Source organism: Symphodus melops (genome assembly GCF_947650265.1).
Source record: "Symphodus melops genome assembly, chromosome: 1".
NCBI classification, from domain to species: Eukaryota; Metazoa; Chordata; class Actinopteri; order Labriformes; family Labridae; genus Symphodus; species Symphodus melops.
In genome coordinates this window covers 3,219,569-3,239,747 of record NC_136691.1, presented here as the reverse complement: position 1 = coordinate 3,239,747, position 20,179 = coordinate 3,219,569, and the positions used below count along the sequence as shown (strand labels likewise).

Genomic DNA, 20,179 nt, shown 5'->3' with positions numbered 1-20,179 from the left:
ATTTCAGCACCGCTGTGAGTTTACTGTGAGCAAACGTGAGATGAAGACGCGTCTCCTTTATCCTCTCTGTGACAAACTGCCGCCTCGCCATCTGAACAGCTGACGCCGTGGAAGGAGGTCGACCTCACCTCCAAGCTGTCGTCTGACTTACGCGTGGACTAAATGCTAAAGATAAGACGTTTGAGACGACTATGAGGGGTGAAATGAATCCAAGCCACCAGTCAGAAGAAAATGGAAGATAGACAGACTGGTGAACATGACCGTTAGCCTTTAGCTAATTCTGCATTGAGCGTAATATTACACACCAATACACACACACACACACAGGCTCTTTCCTCACTACCTCGCCCATGTAACACTTCAGTCTGTTAATATCACGTCCAGGTCTTTAAAAAGGTTTACCCACTTGATGTCACATTTCAAATTTCAGCTCAGTAAAAATATATATATTTTTTGTTTGCACTACCTGGAGCCTGACTTCAGTATTCTGCCTCTGATTTCATTTATTTGTTTTCCACAAACTCCAAATGCTTCCTAATTAGTCTGCAAATAACGCGAGTGAACATCCATGTTGGAGGGAAAGACGCACCAGTGACCATGATCTGTTTATTTTTTACAAACCCAAGTGAGCTCGCCTTAAAAAGACAAAACACAGCTTTGATTCTCGTCTGCCGGCTCGGCTGTCAGATTCTGACACTGACACCTTTAAAAAAGGAATCAGCAGGTGAAGCTGCAGAAAGAAAAAAAAAAGTGTTTATTTTAAAGTTTAAAGCGCTGTTGAACCTGTGTACACGTTTTACTATTCAGAGTTAAAAAAAGATGCAGCAGGAGTCGTTTATCAAGCCCAAGTCTCACTGTGTGTGATGAACTGTCTGAAGCCGGTGGAACTTTTCTCCCATTAAATGAACCTCATGTTTTCCATCATGACAAACAGCCTGACTATCTGCTCCCTTTATAAACACACACAGAGCTTAGTTAACACCTTTCTTTTTCTTGTTTTTCCAAAGGGACCAGTGTCATGTTGAATTTTCTCCCAGAGAGCTCGCTGCTGTTGTTTTTGAAGTGACACAGTTCAGAGTTGAATTTCTCACATGAACAGAGGAGGAGGGAGGGGGGGGCACTTTAAAATCACAGAAACAACATCAAATTAAAAGGGCTACAACGTTCCTGCTCACTGAAAGGAAAGACGATAGCACCCACGACAAGTTCTGTATTTGGACTTACATCCTCGTGCCTAAAATCGAGTATTCTCTCTGCCATGCATACGAGACGTCTGCGGTTCAGTCAACGTGATGACATCCAGCTGACAGGAGGATGCAACGTATCGGTGAACTGTCAGCCCCTCCTTGACGCGCCGTCTTTAACACCGCGTCCTTGTGGGGGGGACAGCGTGACAGCTGGCTGTCTTAACCCGTCAGTGGCAGGTCAGGTGACGGCATCCGAAAGGTCAGGGGTGACTTTCACAACGTGGGCCGTCTTCAATGCTAAGTACATGCAGCGATCACAAACCGAGCACGTGAGCTTTATCAATGAAGTGTCACCACGTGACGTGTGACTCTTGACAGTGTGCAGATACGATCCTGTAAAGTTCAAGGCTGCCTGTTCAAAGCACGGTCAGGACTTTGATGTGATTTCTAAGGCGACCTTTTGAACATCTTTATCTGTTTTTGAGTTTAAAAAAGTACAAATGGAACTGATACGCATCGATAGATAATAGTACATTTTGACAGCCCTGCAGAAGAGGCTCCATATAAGAGCAAACCTGACCCCTGTCACATCAGCTCCAGACCACAAGTACCTGCAAAGAGTTACAGTGAAAGGCCAGTATCAGTCATTCTAATGTCTTTACATCAGTATTGTTCAATAGTCTTTTGAGCATTAATAAATCTTCAGGCTGTGGCGGGGGAGGGGGGGGGGAGGAGGCGTCTTGTAAGCTGCTACTGTCTGCTTTGAATTTCCCACAGGATCAATAATGTAGAACCTGAACCCGTCACCTGGACCAATTGTGAAAACGCCCTTTTTTCAAATCAGACTGCAGATATATTTCTGACTCCTCCATCTCAATGTGCTCGAAGACTTTCAGTAAACATTTCTATATAACGCAGGACTGGGTCGACAACACCTCCAATAAAAGCTGCAGCCTGAGTGCACGCAGCCTCAGCAGACACCTGAAACCACCTCTGAGAGACTTCACTACTGGGGCTTGTTTTCACACACGCGCGCGCGCACACACGCACACACACGCAGTGCAAAGACAAAATGTAACAATAGCTGACGTGATACCTGTTGGTATTTTTCATGCTGCGGGATAAAAGGCTCCTATCGGGGGGGGGGGGGGGGGGGGGGGGGGGGGCACCAGCAGTCAAATCAGCCACAGAATAAACGATAACTATTGGTTCACAAATATCTAATATGAGTCCAATGAGAAGCCTCCTAATGTTACAGAGAAACCATGTGAAGCCGACGAGGTCCTCTCAGGTTAGGAACCGTGCATCACACATTTTGTGTGATCAGTAAGGGGCTTAAATGTATGTTGGATTCCTCACCACAGTGACCATCGCAACTGGTTTGGCCCCAAGCTGGTATTGACTGAAAACTCGGGAGACAGGTAGACCAGCCCTCAGAAGGAGGGAGGAGGGGGAGAGGGGGGATATATTCCTCCATGCAAGTCTTTCCTTCCCCTCAGGAACCAAGTTGTTCGATTACGTGGAAAGCAGATCGGCCAAAAAAAAAAAAGCTGCCTCACCAACATGTGTCAGACGCAAGGCGCTCTCTAACCATATGGCGTAAGAGCTTCCTCGTGCAAGTAGGCTACAAGACGTTTGGCCAATTTCGGCAGAGACCCCTTCATTGTGCTAAGGCTTGATCTAATAAATCACTTAGTTGAATAGACTACCTATATGTTGGCACCACTGACTTTCGAGTTAACACGCACGAACATTTTGTAAAAGTTGAAATGTCCACACATGTTGTGCTCCTTTGTGTTTTATATGCAGGCCGAATTGTGAAGGGGATGTGAAATATTAGGGTGTGATTTAAAGTTAGGGTCCTTCGTGAATATAGAGCACACTAATCAAAGATGAAGTTTAACATGTGATGTTTTTGGTGGAGTTCGGCTGTGCGTTCTCCTCGAGCGCGCAACAGGATCCTTACCTCTTTGACTTTAGCCCGTCTCTCCTTGGTCTCGGGGTCCACAGGTTCGTGTCCGGTCGCCCCCGGTGGGCGGTGATACTCAACGACAGGTAAATTATTGACATCCTTCCCACCTTGACCTATACCCTCCTTTAGAAGTTTCTCCTTGTCCCTTTGGATGTCCTGCTGGATCTCGTCGGGACGTCTTTGCAGAGTATCCTTCGCCTCGATGAGCGCTTTTTCGTGGTCTTTCCTGATTTTGGCCACGACCTTCTCGTCGTTTCCAGCCGAACCCGAGTCCCCGCCGTCCCCCTGCCCGGTGCGGGTGTTGGTCTCCACCGCGGAGGAATGAAAGAAAACTCCGTGAAGCAGCTTTGACGAGTCCGGTAGGAAGAAAATGGCCCCGAAACACAGGGTTATAAAGGCGCTGAACACTAATAACAGAATGAATTTCTCAGTCAGTCTGAAAGAGGTCGGGCTGGCTGACTTCCTATTCGGGGTCGCGGTGAAAGGTAGAAGAGTTGCGACTGGCATTTTCCCCTTTTTGCTGCAACAACTCGTACTACACACACAAAAAAAATAAAATTAATTCAAAAAAGGTTGAAGTAAACTCTCGTCGGGCTCACTGCCTGCCTGTTCCGCTCAGGAATCCATGTCCAGCTGATGTGAAGCGTGTCAAACGGAAAGCACCAGCGGTAAAAAGTTGAGGAGTGAGCTGGCTTCCCATACCCGGAGACTCTCTCTCTCTCTGCAGAGACAGATCAGAGTCTAACACACAGGAAGCAGAGCGGGCGGAGAGGCGTGACTGACAGCCGCGATGAGCTAATCACCTTCTGCCCTGTGAGTGGTCGCAACACGGGAGGGGGCGTGGCCTTCGAAAGTCAGGGTATAAAAAGGTCGACGGCAGCATTCGGCAACTCACTGCGTGTTAACTGTGCAACAGTGTGCACTGCACGTGCATATATATGAATCATAATATATGTACATAAAAAAAGATGCTGTACTTCTTGCTTGTTCTATTACATTTCATATTTAATACATCACATTTTATATATTTTAATTTCGGGCTGTTATATTGTGTTTAACTGGAGGCTAATGGCCGTATTTTCCCCCTTGGATTATAGGGGACATAATACATATCAGGGGAGGGGAGGAGATTTTCTTTAACCAGAATCCCACTGTGACATCACAAGGGGAACAAACTCTTTGTTGTCAGACCACAAACAAAGGGCTGGATGTTTTTTTGTTGTTGTTTTTTTCACATGCTGTGGGTCTGTAGACACTCAGGTTGCCTAAATGAATGTTCAAAAACAATGTACAAGTGGATTTCACATAACGTCCACCATAAAAAAATATTTGTAATTATGATCCTGGGTTACCAGGATAATAATCAGATAATTATTGTAGTGGAGGATATCAGTGTCATTAACCATATCCCTTACAACAAGCCTAATATTTGCCAATAAGCCTTTGTTACACCCTTTAGACCAGTGGTTCTCTATCAATGGTGGGTCGGGACTCAAAAGTGGGCCGCAGGGTCCTTTTCAGCAGGTCGTGAATGAGAGCCTGGAAAAAAAACGAAATATCAAGAGGCTTTTGAAGCCCATTTTAAGAAAGCTTGTGTGTTTGGTTTCTTCGTTTTGTCAGTTTTGTAACATCCAACATCCAAACCGCACCAGTCTTTTGATACACAAATCTGATTGAAAAATATCAGAAATTTGGGTCACGATTTTTCATGAAGATGTTGGTGGAGGGTCTTGAGCCGAGACTGGCCCAGAATCTATATCAGTTAAGAATCGCAACGTCAGACAAACTGAAGTCATCTTTTGGCATCTGCTCAGTTTCAAGCCAAATTATTGGAGCAATTAAAAATACACAAGTTGCAATGTAAAGGTATTTTTTACAGTAATCAATCACAATAACAGGAAGTTCATGTATCTTTACTTTTTGTATTCTGCTTTTACTTTGGTCAGACATCTTAACTTGTTTACCTTTTATCAGCACACAATTAAATTTTTTGTGATTGGCAAATAAAAACAAACGATCGCTTTTTCCTTCATATGAAAAAGTGCCGACATTTTACACTGGATTGAGGCTTCAGTTTAGCTTTTTTTTTAGCACATTAAAAATGTTTAAACAAGTGGGGACACTTTGTTGGGTCTGTCGTGTTTCCCCACATGACATTCCTCACTGGCTTATTTTTGTAATCATGTCATGTGCCCTTCTGTCCAGACTTCTTTTGTGTTCTGATCCCTTGTGATAGCCCTCCGTTCTTGGCCTAAGCCCAATTACTAATTACCAAGCAGGTGATGTTGAAAAAGTTACCATGAAGCTCTATGGTTGTGCAGAGTTATTGCTGCTGTTCTATTATTTATTACCAAGAGTGGATAACTGTGCCGTATGACCTGTGCATTACTTAATTACAATTATGAATAAATGTTGAGCTCACAAGCAGCTTCCTTTCAATACACAGATGACTGCCGTTGGAAAATCTAATCTTCAACCTCTGCATGGGGCTTATTTTTATTCATAGGCTTAAAATGGACCCATCCCACATCGTATAACCAGATGCAAAACATGAATCAGTGCACACAAACACTTACTGACAAAATCCATATTCTGTGCTCTTCAATGTGCAAATGTGGATAATAAATGGCAATCACTCCAATTGTCTCTGTCAGTGACTAATAATGGTTTAAGGAACGAGTCAGTTGTAGCCATGAAACATGCAATTCAGACTTGAATAGAAAGCCAAATGATAGGAAGCGCTAAGACAGAGTGTTATTACAGAAATGAGAAAAATCAATCTTGGATGTGCTCTATGCTATTACAGATACTGATGAGTGTGTGCTCCTGTTTTCAAGCTGAATAATTCATCTTCAGTGTGTGATTTGAATGTGAAAAGTCATTCTACTGGCATATTGAACATTAACATTTCTATACCACACATCGCTGACCATATTCTTTCTGATAAACAGCTGCAAAATTCGCAGAAAGGCAAACAGTTTGGATTCAAATCTTCCTCTGTGATATAATGCTCCTCTCCCATGCTTCACCTGCTGCATGGGAGCCAGAGAGGTGGAAAGTCTAATCTGTGCATGACAGATGTGTGCTGCCATATTGAAATTCTAATTCCGGTATGACATCTCGTCTAAACGATGACACGCGTCCACATGATTACTTTCTCACTCTGTGATTCAAGCAGAAAATTAATTCTCAGATGAAAATGTACGGCATCTCAATATTGGACTGAAAGTCCCGTGAGGCAACAGTTTTGACAACAGACATTCTTTTAATATGACAGTTCATCAAAGTTTGATCCTTGGATTTGTTTCAAACCTGAGTAGCTGTTGATAACACGTGCATGCATAAAAGAAAACATCATTTTCCCCGCGGTGTTGTGGTTTTTATAATCCTTTGTTGCAAAGCATATAACACTAATGCTCCCCCGAAGGAAAAATCCTTTTTACCTTCAAATTATTAGCTTTTAAATCCAATGCTATTCCAAAGTTACTTTAAGCCTCACGAATGTTCTGTGAAATATCAGAAATGCAAATGTTGTACCACAGTTGTGTCTTATTAAGGAGCCTAAAACACTGGATTTAAAACACTTAGCAGTTTTGCAAAAAGTTTTTAGACCCTATATCAAAAGATTTGGGCCATATTCCCTGACTCCGCCCACAGCAGTGGTGAATCTTGGTAAAATCCAAAGAATATATAAAACATGGATGTAGTCTCAGTAAAGTCGCCTATTGTTTTTTTTAGTGGGCTCTTAAAGGTGTAGTTGATGGTGGTTGTCAAATTGGAAAAGCTGACTGCCTGTTGGTCAGTCTAGTAGGATAAACAAGTGGAGTTGAGGCAAGTGTAGCCTCATTAAAAGCAGCTGAAATGAGACAGACTGTTAGTCAAATAAGCCAATAAATACATAAAATCAGTAAATGCATTTTTTCAAAAACAAAAATTCATCCCATTCAGTTTTTAAAACTACCCTTTAACTGGACTCTAATGGGGATTCCTGGGGGTTTTTGAGTGGCCTGAAATGGACACTGGAGGAAGTTCAGGTTTTTTCAGATTTAATTTGCCTCACTTTTTAACAGCTGCTCTGTTGCTGGTGGTTAGCTTTGACAGACAACTCTAGCTTTGATGTAAAAGCTAAGAATGCGATGTCTAATGAAGCCTCTGGAATATTAGCTGTGAGGTGTAATTACAAAGCTAAACAACATTTACTAACTGAAAATAGACCATTATTGGCCCTATCTTAACTCCTGCAGCCAAAAATACACACTCAACAATCACAGCCGTCATTAGCTGGCTCATTAAGACAATACTAACTCTTGGTCTCAACCCCAGAACATTTAGCATGTTTCAGCTTTTAAAGACAGGTTGGCCGAATTCAAAGCATACTTTTAGATCCCTTGTTAGAAAGATGGGCATTGTCCATTTGGGTTTCCAGTGGTCCTTAATAAGGACGACATATACTTTGACTCCCCCCCCCCATTGGTTAACCCTGCTAGAAAACCTTCTCCATATCCACATGTATGTGTCTCACCATAATGATAATACATGTGCCTACACACTAGAGGTAAATACTTGACTGTAACATCAGCAGTTGTGCGTGATAAACGTCATAATTATCAGTCACCGGTATTTAAAAACGAGGATTTTTACTTGTTTATAGACTGTTGGTTTTGAATTCGTAGGATTTGTTATATGTGGCTGTTCACAAGAGATAACACAAGCTGCCTTCAAAGCTGCAGCACAAGATGTCTTTCTGATGTTGCAATAAGGTTTCTGTACCAACTGTTAGGTAAACTACATATTTTCAATGTTGTGTTACCTCCAGAATGCCCACTCCAGTTTACTTTCTGCCTTCTATCAATGATTTATGGGGTGTACACTGTACTTTGTCTATTGATTCGAACATAATCCTCGAGACCCCCACACAGTCATTTCCTACACTTGAGTAGATCGGAGCTTTATCACCAGACTTGAGGCAGAGTTGGGTACAAAGGCTGGAGGCTGAGAGCTGCTGTTGAATCTGGTTTCAGTCCAGTGAAGTGGTCTCAGCCAAGTCCACCATGCGTGCCCCCCCCCCCTCCCGGCATTATTTTCTTAATGACGGCACACAAGTTGTGCCATTACATAAGTATGACTCATGGAAGTTGGCGGAGTGATGTTGTGGTTTCCAGGTGACACAGAAAGATTTCTTAAAATGTGAAGTCAGAGAATCAGAAATGGTGATGTAACAACTGAAGATATGAAAACTGAACTTTTTACATTCTCTACATTCTGCTCCGTTGCCAGAAAGCAAGCCTGCAGAGTATAATCAGTGTTCCACATGAATGCTCACAGTGGGCCAAAAAGGAAAACATCACTGAGTCCTATATGTTTTTTTGTTTTTTTTTTGGTTGACTAAAATATGACTTTATTCACTTTTCAAATTGCCCTGATTTATATCAAAGACTTCTATTTTAATCTCAGCTGTGAAAAAGTGAGGGGAGTGAAAATGATCCGGTTACAGTTTTTGCTCTTTATAAAGGATTTAGGATCCCAGACTTGTCTATTGGCCGCAACCATGTACCCCTGTGGCGGTGCAACACAGACATTATAACAGCTGTATACAAATTTCCTGGCATGGATGTGAAACGATTGCTATTTTCTGATGGCCTGGCCTAATAAACTTGACAAATCCTACCCCCAGTGCAAACAAGCCAAACTAACATTAGCAGCAGCTGTGCTCATGGCCCAATAGTGTTGCCAAAGCTCTGATTTTTACGTAAAAATCTACAGTATTTTTGATCATTTTTGGCTCTTTTTCATTTAGTTTAAAGGACAGCCGAAGCGACAGAGTGGGGTGGTCGAAGTTCGGGAATTGAACCAGCAACCATTACGTCCAGGACTTTTCCTCTGAACCTCGGGGTTTCTGACCTGCTGACTGAGATAAACCAGCGGCACATTTCACAGGCTTGGATCAACCTACAGCTTTAAAGTTAAATATACAGACGTATCTAACATGTGATGGTTAAACACTGATTTTAGAGAGCGGGGCTGTAAAATGTGGGTATTTGATTGATGCATTGACTGACATACTGTCTGTATATGAAGCCTTTCCAATACTGGTGTTGATGTACTGATTCTTTTAGATTGTTTGTCAGGCCATTTTGTCTTTTATTGATAGGAAAGCTGAACAGACCAATCAGGGACCAATCCAACAAAGACTTAGACCTCTCAAGAGGCTCCATATAACCGAGTTAAACCAGTTCCCTGTCTAACTGGTTTAACTTTAACCTTTATTTGTAAGGGGACCATGTACAATATTAAACATAAATGTTGCCATTTGAGGTATTGCTACAGAGTTAGTTAGGGCTCGTTTACATCTGTAGTCATTATTGAAACATGTAATCTTGTATTGCACCCCGGGGACAAATAAAGTTTTTTTTGCATTTGAAAAATGTAATGCCTTAAAATGTCTTCTATGTGAAACTGATTGCCAGCAGTTTATCAAAATGTTGCACTCTGAACAGCAATGACTTGCTCGTTTTCGCGACTGTAATATGACAGTTAACCTGAAATTACTTTTTCTAAAATACCATTTTCAAGTGACTTCAAAAATGAACATTTTCCCGAGGAAAGGAATAAAGTAGGATGGTAATAACCTTGTACGTTGACAAGCATACTTTGATCCAATCGCGTGGCTCAGCGGTTTTTTAAACTGCTACTGAATTTAGAAAATTCTGTTCATTCAGAATTATAAACCCAATTAAACGTATTCATCTTTATTTCTGATTGTTATTACATTGATTAATCTGGCCAAAGGTTATTGCTCACTTTCCAGCTGATATTAGCATGTAAACTATCTTATCCGTGTGTTTGATGGTGATATGGGAGGAAGCTCCTAAAAAAGTTAGACATTTTTATTAAACTCATATTACTTATTTTGTCAGCTCAGTGTGTCGTGGGAATCCACTGTCAGCCCATTTGCTGATGTAAAATAGGCCATGCAGTCATCATCCAGCTGTTTGATGCTTCTCTCTCTCTCTCTCTCTCTCTCTCTCTCTCTCTCTCTCTCTCTATCTCTTGCGGCACAGGCCAAATATATCCTCGCCCCAATCTGACTTAACCGCCGTGGTCTCATCCCCGGGGCAAAATGGACTCATTTGTGCGAAGAGAGAAAAAGAGAGGAACAGGAAAGGGCAGAGAAGTGAGAGAATGGAGAGTCCGGCGTAGAAGAAAAGAGGAGGTTCGGAGGCTGGAGGAGTACGGGGCGGTGGTTGTAGTGAGTAGAATAGAAAGTGTGATGAAGAGCGGAGGGAGAATAAAAGACGAGATGTGCTCAGTGAACGAGGTCACTAATTGGGTTGAGACTAGCAGCTCCCCTGCAGTCCTTTCCCCAACACCCAGACAGAAATCAAATTATTTTGAAATTCTTTTACAAGGACAAGAAATATATGTTAATTTCCAGACAGGTCCGTTTTAAGAGGCTGAAAGAAGCAGCGACATGAGAGGAACAAAATAAGAAGTGGCCAGACTTGAGACATCTATTAAAACTTTGACCCGTGTCACGTTCCCGCTCTGATCTTTTGAGACTTTTTCTTTGATTCAAGAAACTTTTGATTAGAGATAAAATGACTAACGTTTCTGCAGTGCCTCTGTACACATTAAATCCTGCTTGCCTTCTTTTTTTTATTTTTATTTATTTTTTATTATTTGCTAGAAATCCTGATCCTGTATTCACATAATGATCCTGTTGGGACTTCATGTTCAGAGAGGCAGACAAAGTAAAAGAAAAGAAACCAGTTTTCCAACAAGGACAAATTCGTATTGTAATATTAACAAGAAAACCTTAAATAATTGCACTTCAGATAAAAGCACTGCAGAATTTTCTTCCTTTTTCAACATCCGAGATGCCTCCTGGTTATGTCCCTGCTAACATCTTTGTCATTATTCTTAGTATTTTGAGCAATTTTTGGATTGAAAAAAAAAGGAACATGTTCAGCTGGATACAAATTCAGTATTCATCTTTTGGAGCCTCTTTGCAGCTGAGTGTTTTCTGCCCCTTTCTGTGTAAATTCTCCTTCTTCCAGGTTATGTAAAATACCGTCGCTCGATTTAAAGGCAGCTGAACTGGTTGACAATCTTGAAGATGTTTCACCTTTCAGGCTTCTTCAGTTCTAAACTGGTGGACGGACCAAGAAACGTAAACCTGCAAAAGTTTAGAAGTGAAGGAGAAACATCTTCAAGATCTTCAACCAGTTTCCTTTGGATCACAGATTAAAGATTACAAAGACCTTTGTGGAATGTAAAACACACCTATGGGCGGCTGTGGCTCATTCGGTAGAGTCGGGTCATCTTTCAGGGTTGAGGGTTCGATCCCCAGCCCCTGCAGCAACATGTCTAATGTGCTCTTGGGCAAGACACTTGCACACTTACATCCTCAGACCCTGAATTGCTTCCACTGCTTTGTCTGCTGTGCATGAAGTACATGACTGGGATTAGATACTTCTGATGCACAGCAGCCTCTTCCATCAGTGTGAAGACAACAAGCTAACTTTAATTTACCACCTCTCTCTCTCTCTCTCTCTCTCTCTCCATGTCCTCCTGTGCTCACCTGGGTTAGGGTAGATAACAAATGCCCCACAAAACAATCTTTTAAAACAGTAGAATCAAACATGTATTTTTATCCAAACCCATCTTGTCAGACTGGTATCAGAACCCAGATATGGATACCGTTTTGTTTAGTTGGAGGAGAAAGGATGGGCGCCGTCTCAATAATCCAGGCTGAGCTGTTGCGAGCTCCGGCAAAAATCTCCTCTCGAATCGCATCAAAACACAGATCTTCTTCAGTTTATGTGAAATCCTGTTAAGCTTAAGGCAGATATGTGAATTCGGCCTATTTCTTATCTGATTGACATTTCCTTGCAGAGAAAGATGTGTTGCTGTGACTTATACACGATGCTGACACCGGGGTTCATTCCACCTAAAAGTTGATATTTGGATTAGAAGAGATTAAAATTGGCCAATGAAACTTTTTAAAAAAAAACAAAAAAACAAAAAACAAAAGTAAAAATAACCTTCAGCCATGATATTGGACCAAAAACTGCTTGGCTTTCGAAGCATCTCAATTCGAGTTTGTTTTTTTCCCACTTTTTTTTTTTTTTTTGCAACTTAATTCCAAACCATAAGTTCAAAAAGTCATTCTGAAGGTTACTGAAAATGCATCTTCTTTTCCCACACAGGTGCCTCTCGTGGGATCAGGTGTGAAGATGTTTGGAGTGAAAACAGCGGGTCGGAGCTGAAAGGTTCTTGACAATCCAGCAGGAGTGTTGCGGAACAGCGAGTCCTGGCAGCGCCTCGAGGACTTCATATCTCTGCTTTACTGTCAGTAGCAAAAATGTGCTCGATCCCAAATCTCACCCTGAGGCTAGCTGTGTATCATTTCACATTTATATACCATCACAGTAAGCAAAGAGTGTGTCACAGTTTAACACATTCACTGTGTAGAAGCTAAGATGTGAATTTACGAAGCATGGAGGATAATCGATTCCTGTGGTGTGAGCAGAATCTATATTTCATTTCAGTATTTTAACCTGAACGATAACTGAAAGTTTTGCCTGAGGAATGCCACCTCCTGCATAAAGTGCTTGTTTTCAACTTTTCAACAGGATGAGCCGCGTACGGTGTTTCCTGCTCACGATGATAACACTCAATGTCAGGACGCTTTTAAAAAATGCCAGATTGAGTAATCACACACATCACTGCTGTGTGTTTAGAAGCAGCTTGATGAACACTGTCGAAGACTTTATATGTGACACTCAGACAACTACACATGACGCAAAGAAATCTGGTACACTTAGTTTGAGACTGTGAAGCGCTGATATCAGAGTACACAGTTTTCACACACGCAGCTCAGCTTTAAAACTTCGGGTGTGAACACTTATGTTACACACTTATGACTACACATGTCAATGTCATGACTGCTCAACAGTACTGCACTGCAAAAACCCAGATCTTACCAAATGTATGTTTTCTTATTTCTACTCAGACAGATCTCATTGCACTTGATATAAAACTCATTCACCTGACATTAATAGATGTAAAAAGTCAAGAGCTGCTTGTGATGAGTCCAAAGGGCTGCTAATTATATGTTTATATTATTATATGTTTGTTTTGCTGTTTCTGTTTTTAACTGTTAATCCCCTTTTATTGTTGTAAAGCACTTTGTGATCTTTTATCTGTGAAAGGTGCTCTATAAATAAACATTACTTACTTACTACTTACTTACTAATGGAGTAAGAACACTTCACATTTCTAATCTCTGGAACTTAGATTAAAATTATTATTATTTTTTTTAAAATAGGACTCTTAAAAATAAAAATTTACCCCCATTAAAATGTGCATTGTAAAATAATAACCATTATTGTATTAAGAATGTCAGTTTTATTCTAATCTATGTCAGAGTGATGCAGAAACAGTAAAACAAATACAGTTGATGATCTTCTGTATGTCTGATACAAGAGCTGTTATTTGACATCATTCGAGCCCTCGGAGAGCTAAAGGCTATTTTAGATTTAGTTCCTAGTCTTGGGCATGTTACAAAAACTACACTATGAGAAGCAAACATGTCCAAAGTATGAGCAGAGTAAGTGAGCAGGATATATGTGTTGCAGTGTTTGGGCTGGCTCTGGTATTCAGCAGCTTTTCTTCTGACCAGAGTGTGTGATTAAAGAAATGCAGCGGTGCAAGTCTGAAGCGTCTGCTGCTCTCATGCGAGGCATCCTGCTACATGTAAGCAATGCCAGCATGGCTCAGTGAGCACAAGAACTCAACTTTCTTGGGCAACACGACACACACACGGCCATTTATTGCCTCAGTTAACGACAGTCAACACTGATGAGACAGCCCCATAAAACTTCCCTTTGGAGCTGCTGTTTAGAGAAGCACCAACACTGGTTGTCTTCATTTGTCCCAGTCAGTTATTTTGCTGGTGAACCCATCGTGCAATGCAGACGGACACGTGGTCCGTATTGTGAAGGAAACCACAATGCTGCTGTGGCAAGTTAAAAATACAATCAGAATTCACTCTAAAAGCAGCAGCATGAACGCTCGACAAGCTGCAAACACAGAAAAACTTAACGGCAACGCTGACGTCCAAAAACATGCAGTACCTCGAGTGACCACTTGAGAAATAACTAGACGAGCTATATTCCCATGTTTAAGTTTGCAATGATAATTTCATTTCTTGAAAGCTGAACAGTGGTGGTATACAAATACAAATTGATTAGGAGAAAGAAGATTTGGTAAATTGAATTCATCCTCTGGGGAAGTTGAATATCTGGACATTAATCCAAGAATTTCACAGGATGGAAATGATCATTCACTTCTTTTAAATATTTCACAACTACAGTTAAAGACAATTTTCACTTTTTTAGATTTTGGTTTAAAATTGTTTTTGGGTCCAGAAACGAATAACTCATGTGCTCTGAAAAAAGGAACAAATTAAATCTGTCATCTGTAGCAGTTTGTAAGCCTGTAAAAACTTCAACCAATGTCTGCCACGAGGTTCCGATCTGATGAACCAATCATTCGCTCGTTCTCGTTCTCTACCCCAAGCAGGCACAAGCACGCATTTTGAAAAGCATTGATTAAGTTGGGAACTTTGACCTTCTATTACATTCATTGATTAAATCCGATTCTTTGCTCTCACAGAAGTTCCCTCTCTGTGAACTTTTTTTTCTCACCACTTTGGGAAGCCTTGAAATTTGTCTCACCAGAATTAAATTTGTCCAAATACGGTTAATATTGTGTTTAAATTAGAAGCATTATTACCCCGTTCCAGCCTCAGTGAATAACTCGAGCTGATAAATTGGATTTACTTTTACATTTAATCTCGTAGCTCGAAGGCATATTCTATATATAATGAAGCGTAATCTTCTTCTGAGACAGTTTTCGCTTCCTCAGCTCGAGTGTTACGAGAATTTAAGGGTACACCCTGATTAGAGACTCATTGAAAGATTTAGATGGAATAAACCGTCTTTTTTTTTTTCTTTGCGAAAGTTCAGCGCCAGTCTCGTCACATTTATTGAGCGTTACTTTGTCAATGACACGACAGAAGAAAAGAAAATGGAAAGAATTCCTCAAACTGAACCGCTGTACTCCACACAGAGAGTAGATTAGGCAGCTTCCTTCAGCAGCCTGCACAGCTAGCCGCCAGCAGATCTCCTCTGCATGGTGGGCCGCTTCCACATAAGCTCCGATTCAATGAATGTCCCATGTGACTGCCTTTCATGTGTGTGTGTGTGTGTGTGTGTGTGTGTCAGTGTGGATCCCCTAAGGCTCCTGTGTTTCCCCTTCCATCTCACAATATGTTTGATCTCAGTATGAAAAGTCTTACTATAGTTGCGTGGCATGTCATGCACAAGAATGCACGCAAACTCTTAGCCCATGCCTTTGTTATGAGTGTGTGTTTGCATTAACAGTATATATATATGTGTGTGTGTGTGTGTGTGTGTTTGTTACTGTGTGTATTGCCAGCAGGGCAATCACACACTCACCAACTCAGCACCTGCACTGTTTGCCTCCTACCTGCTGTGCTCACAGCTCGGCTGCCGGTAATTCATCATCCCGGCCTACGTTCTGCCATCACATCCAATTATTAGGCGATTAGCAGACACACACATTCACAGCTAACGATGCAGCATCACTTCCCATTACCGACCCACGCATCATCGCTGTAAGACAGGGTTGTAAATTACAGGGAGGGAGTTTGAGGGGAGGAGCAGCTTTTATGTGAGTGTCTGTCATCAGAGGAGATCAATGGTAAGTTACACATTTCAGGACTCGCACTCGTCATTGTTTTGAATTTAAAGCACGGAGCACGATGTGAACATACAGTTAAACATGCAGTTTAACTTTACTGCAACGGAAAAGCTAAACGCCGATAAATTCTACACACGTCCTTCTTCATATGAAGCGATGACAGAGATGTTAGTAGTGACAGAACCAGGCGGCAAAGGAAGACGATGCTTTTTCCGTGCTTTTATCTGAAGCGCATCATTTGTCGGGCTTCATGCTTCAATCAGCTTGCTTCCTGATTGGCTATTGTTCCGTTCCAATCCACAGAGTGTGTGTGTGTGTGCTTGTCCAGGATTTCTGTTCGTAAATAATAAACCCGTTTAATCTCAGTTGTCTCACTTTTAAAGCGGGCGGCCCTTGTTTTTCTTCAGAGCAGTCTTAACACACCTCAAACCACAGGAACATCTGGCAGGATCATCTGCAGACCGACCAGATAAACAGGCCTTTGCTGCATTTGTTCAAAAGGACAGAATCCGGTTTAAAGTGCTGTCTCGTAGTGTGTACCCTCTTAACTTAATGTTTTTAGGCATTTATAATAATGACGGAGAAATAAACGATCTCATTGCTGATGGGTTGTTTTGCCTTTGTAGGTCATAAAGAGGCATCAGTATTAATGTAAGTGTGTTTCATAACCAGTAACGGGAGCTTTAAGTTACTGGCCTACATTGTGTTTAAAAATGACAATAAATCTGAAATGTTTGATGCTTACAGATTTCTGCTTATATTTGGCATCGGACGAGTTGAAGCCGTCCTAGCAGGGTTGCTTTTTGCTTCATTACTCTGCTAACTGAACTCTGATTAAATAAAGTGGAAAGGCCACCACATCTCCAGCCCTGAGCGTCCTCATCCCCCCGGATTCATCCTGAGGACGTGTGCCGCGTCAGCCGCCGTTTGCAGTGCTCTTTATGCTGGACTTTCCCGGGAATTACTCAGCCATTCAAATGCCTTTTTTTTTATCCGCCGCAGGCTTGTGCAGACACATGGGCAGAGGCTGATGTGTATGTCTACTCCCACACTTCAGCAATTATGTTTGTGCGTGTGCATTTTTAGCTTGAAGAGCATTGCGTTGGAGCAGAGGGCACAATCCACTCATCTTCACGTATTTTTATTTATTGTGTTTTCTTTCTGCATTCAAGGCTACATGTGGTCATCAGTTAAAGCTGCTGGATGCCAGTGGCTCATATTGTACAACACTTAAAACAAAGCATCCCTTTGATCGTGCATTATTTATACTACACTGAACGTATAGTAATTGTGTAACATGCAAATTAGTACAGAATTGTTCTTGAATATGCAAACAGGAGGAACGATATTATCAGCCTCTAATCTCATGTTTTATTTATTTTATTTTCTTAACACTCAACCATGACCTTTAAATCAACTTTGTTTGAAACAGTAATTGAACTATGCACATGTGATATCATGGCTGTTTCCATGTTCTGCTTGTTTGTACAGTCGTAGCATCCTAAATGCATATGACAGTGTCTTTATTGAAGCCTCAGCTCCTCGGCCTCGAACACCATCATCCATCATGTGTTGACGGCAGCTGCTGACGTGAGGAGGGACTCTGCACACTCGGCTGGTCATGCAACATTTACTTTACTGCACTGAAGCGAGTGATGGCTGCATGAAAGGATCGCAGATTACGATCACACCTGATGCACGAGACGTCTTTACCAGAAGCCCGTTCTGTTCTGTCGGACCCACAGAGGATCTCTGTGTCAGACGTCTTCATGAAGAGCAGCATGGAGTAGAACCGGATTCACTGTTTGGACTTCTTCAGTCTTCAAACATAAAATGGTCGGAATAAATTGTTTGACCATCGTAAAATAAAACCACATAATTATCAGCTGTGTTTGATACATGGCGTCCATTATGACTGCTACTGGAAGCTGTTTCACATGATTTTGTTACAGTGGCCCTAAAGGTCAAAGGTCAAAAATATTTATCCAAATGCAAATATATTTCATGACACCCAAAAATATTCTTTGAAACATATAATTGAATAAAACACAGGTTTTGATTTTTATTGGTCTGCTTTCTACAATTTTTCTGTATGCTTAAGATTTTTTTTTGCATTTCATAGATGTTTGTTTTTGTGAGACATTTTTGTGATCTTATATATTTTTTGTTTGTCCGAAGTCTTTCAGGAATCAGGACATGTATAGCTTTGTAAATCACAAAGGCCTCTGTAGTTTAGCTCATTCATGAAGATTAAGGACGCTTGGTCTGGTGAAGCTGTTCACGTTTCTCCTCCGGTAATCTAGTCGGAGGAAATCATCCTAAAAATCATTTAAAAAAGTTTCAACAACTCAAACTGGAATCTGAACCTATCCGATGACATAACATTCCCCCTGTTAAACAACACAAATTTAAGATTTAATCTCATCTCATACATTTAGTAATAATAATAATAGTAATTATAATAAAGCATTTTATTTAAAGGCACCTTTCAAAACTCTCAAAGCAAATAGATACAAAAAAAACAGATGTATAAAAGCAAAGCACATCCATAAAATTAACATTAAAATGAAAAACTTCAGGATGTAGTGGATTTATGAGACTGGGGAGAGAATAAGGGAATGATCAAACAGAATATGCCAGTTTAAAAAGATGTGTTTTGAGATGGGATTTAAAAATGGAGAGAGAGTCGATGCAGCAGATTTGAGGTGGGATGGAGTTCCAGGGGGGGGGGGGGGGGGGGGGGGGGGGAGACGGGCGTGAAGGTGGTACGGTGAGTTGAAGGGAAATTGAAATCTTCTGGGCTCCTTTTGATCAACTGGGCCCCCGGATGGATGTCGGTCTGTAACCCTCTTGGGTCACCTCTGATTGCAGACTGTTCTCTTCCTCGTGTAATCTAGTCGGTCACTGAAGACAACAACAACCTCGAGGATCCAGCTGTTGGTTATTGTTGTTCCATTATTCCAGATGTTACAAAATTAACACAATCTCAAGCGTACTCCCTGATGTTTATACACCACATCTGAGGCTGTCGAAAATGTTTTAAGAAAACTCGATTTTCTCCCGACGATGTAACCCTAAAAGAGCTGAGTTCTGTATATACAGTCTGAATGAGGATGAGCTGGAGAGACGTGAGTGGTTTTTTAAGGAGGTATCATATCACCTCAGGCAGAGTGTTCTGTGGTGCAGGCTGTTTAAAACATGCTTCAGTATTTTTCTTTAATATCAGAAGAGCTGCTAAAGCATTGTTAGTCATATTTCCTTGAACAAACTCTAAGCACACAGAGCGATCTAAAGCAGACCTCGCTGTCATTACGAGGTCGTGGGCGCTGCCAGCACATAAAAATGGTGTTAGTGGACACTGGCCTCTGCAACGTAAATAATTTAGATGAAAAGTAGAACTTTTTTTTTGTTAGTGTTTTGCCATCAGTAGAGTCAATCCCTGCCTGCCATGAGAAGAATTGAGGATTAAGGGCGCGATTACACTGACAATCAGCACTATTGGCCCCCCCCACTGTTTCATTCCCCCGCTGGCTGGCACGGCCCACGGTCACACTGCATCAGGCCTACGATCGCATAGCTTTATGTTATTATGAAGCATCCTTAGTTAAAAAGCCAGGCGGACCGGATTTAAAAAAAAAAAAAAAAAAAAAGAGCAGACAACAACATGGAGAACATGACAGCTACTTTGTGACTTATCTTTAAGTCGTGTCAGATAACAACATAAAAACTCTGGATGTCAGCATAATGAGGTAGGTTGCGGTACATAAAGTGTATCGTACCTGAGTACGGTACGGAGCGGTCACATTGGCCGAACAAACTGGACTTTAGGGTTGAAGCGTGTTTGGGCACATGTGTGACCGCAACCCTTAGACTCCACTGAATTGGCTTCACATTTAAAAAAAACATTTGTTAAACAGTCAATGCTTGTTCCAGACTCCAATCAGCTACCGTTGTGTTAGCTCGTACGGAAAAAGACAAAGACTCATCAAACATTACACGTCCGCAAGTCGTTAGAAAAATATATAAAAAACGGTAAATTGATATTTGGAATGAAAACGATCACACAGCCTGTTCTGTGAAAGTTTTTCTGAATCTGTGTGAAATCAAGTGTGAAATGATACCAAACTGTTTGGAGCCAGCTTATGGGAGAGCTGATGAAAAAGCATGACGGGAGGGTGAAGGTCACATTGGATGATGATTCAAAAGATTGACTGCTGTAATCAGCCCGGTC

General features: G+C 41.4%; 1 protein-coding gene across 2 annotated transcripts in view; it reads right to left on the bottom strand.

Moving 5' to 3' along the window:
• Window positions 1-3,780, bottom strand: part of man1a1 (mannosidase, alpha, class 1A, member 1) — a 234,452-nt gene extending 230,672 nt beyond the window's left edge. For both annotated transcript variants that reach the window (XR_013779224.1, XM_079345752.1), the window contains exon 1: window positions 3,154-3,780. Coding sequence is in view for 1 of the 2 variants with exons in the window: in XM_079345752.1 (XP_079201878.1) it covers window positions 3,154-3,666 (513 nt within the window). In the remaining variant the exon portion in view is untranslated. The remainder of the gene's footprint in view (window positions 1-3,153) is intronic.
• Between the last annotated feature and the right edge of the window lie 16,399 nt (window positions 3,781-20,179).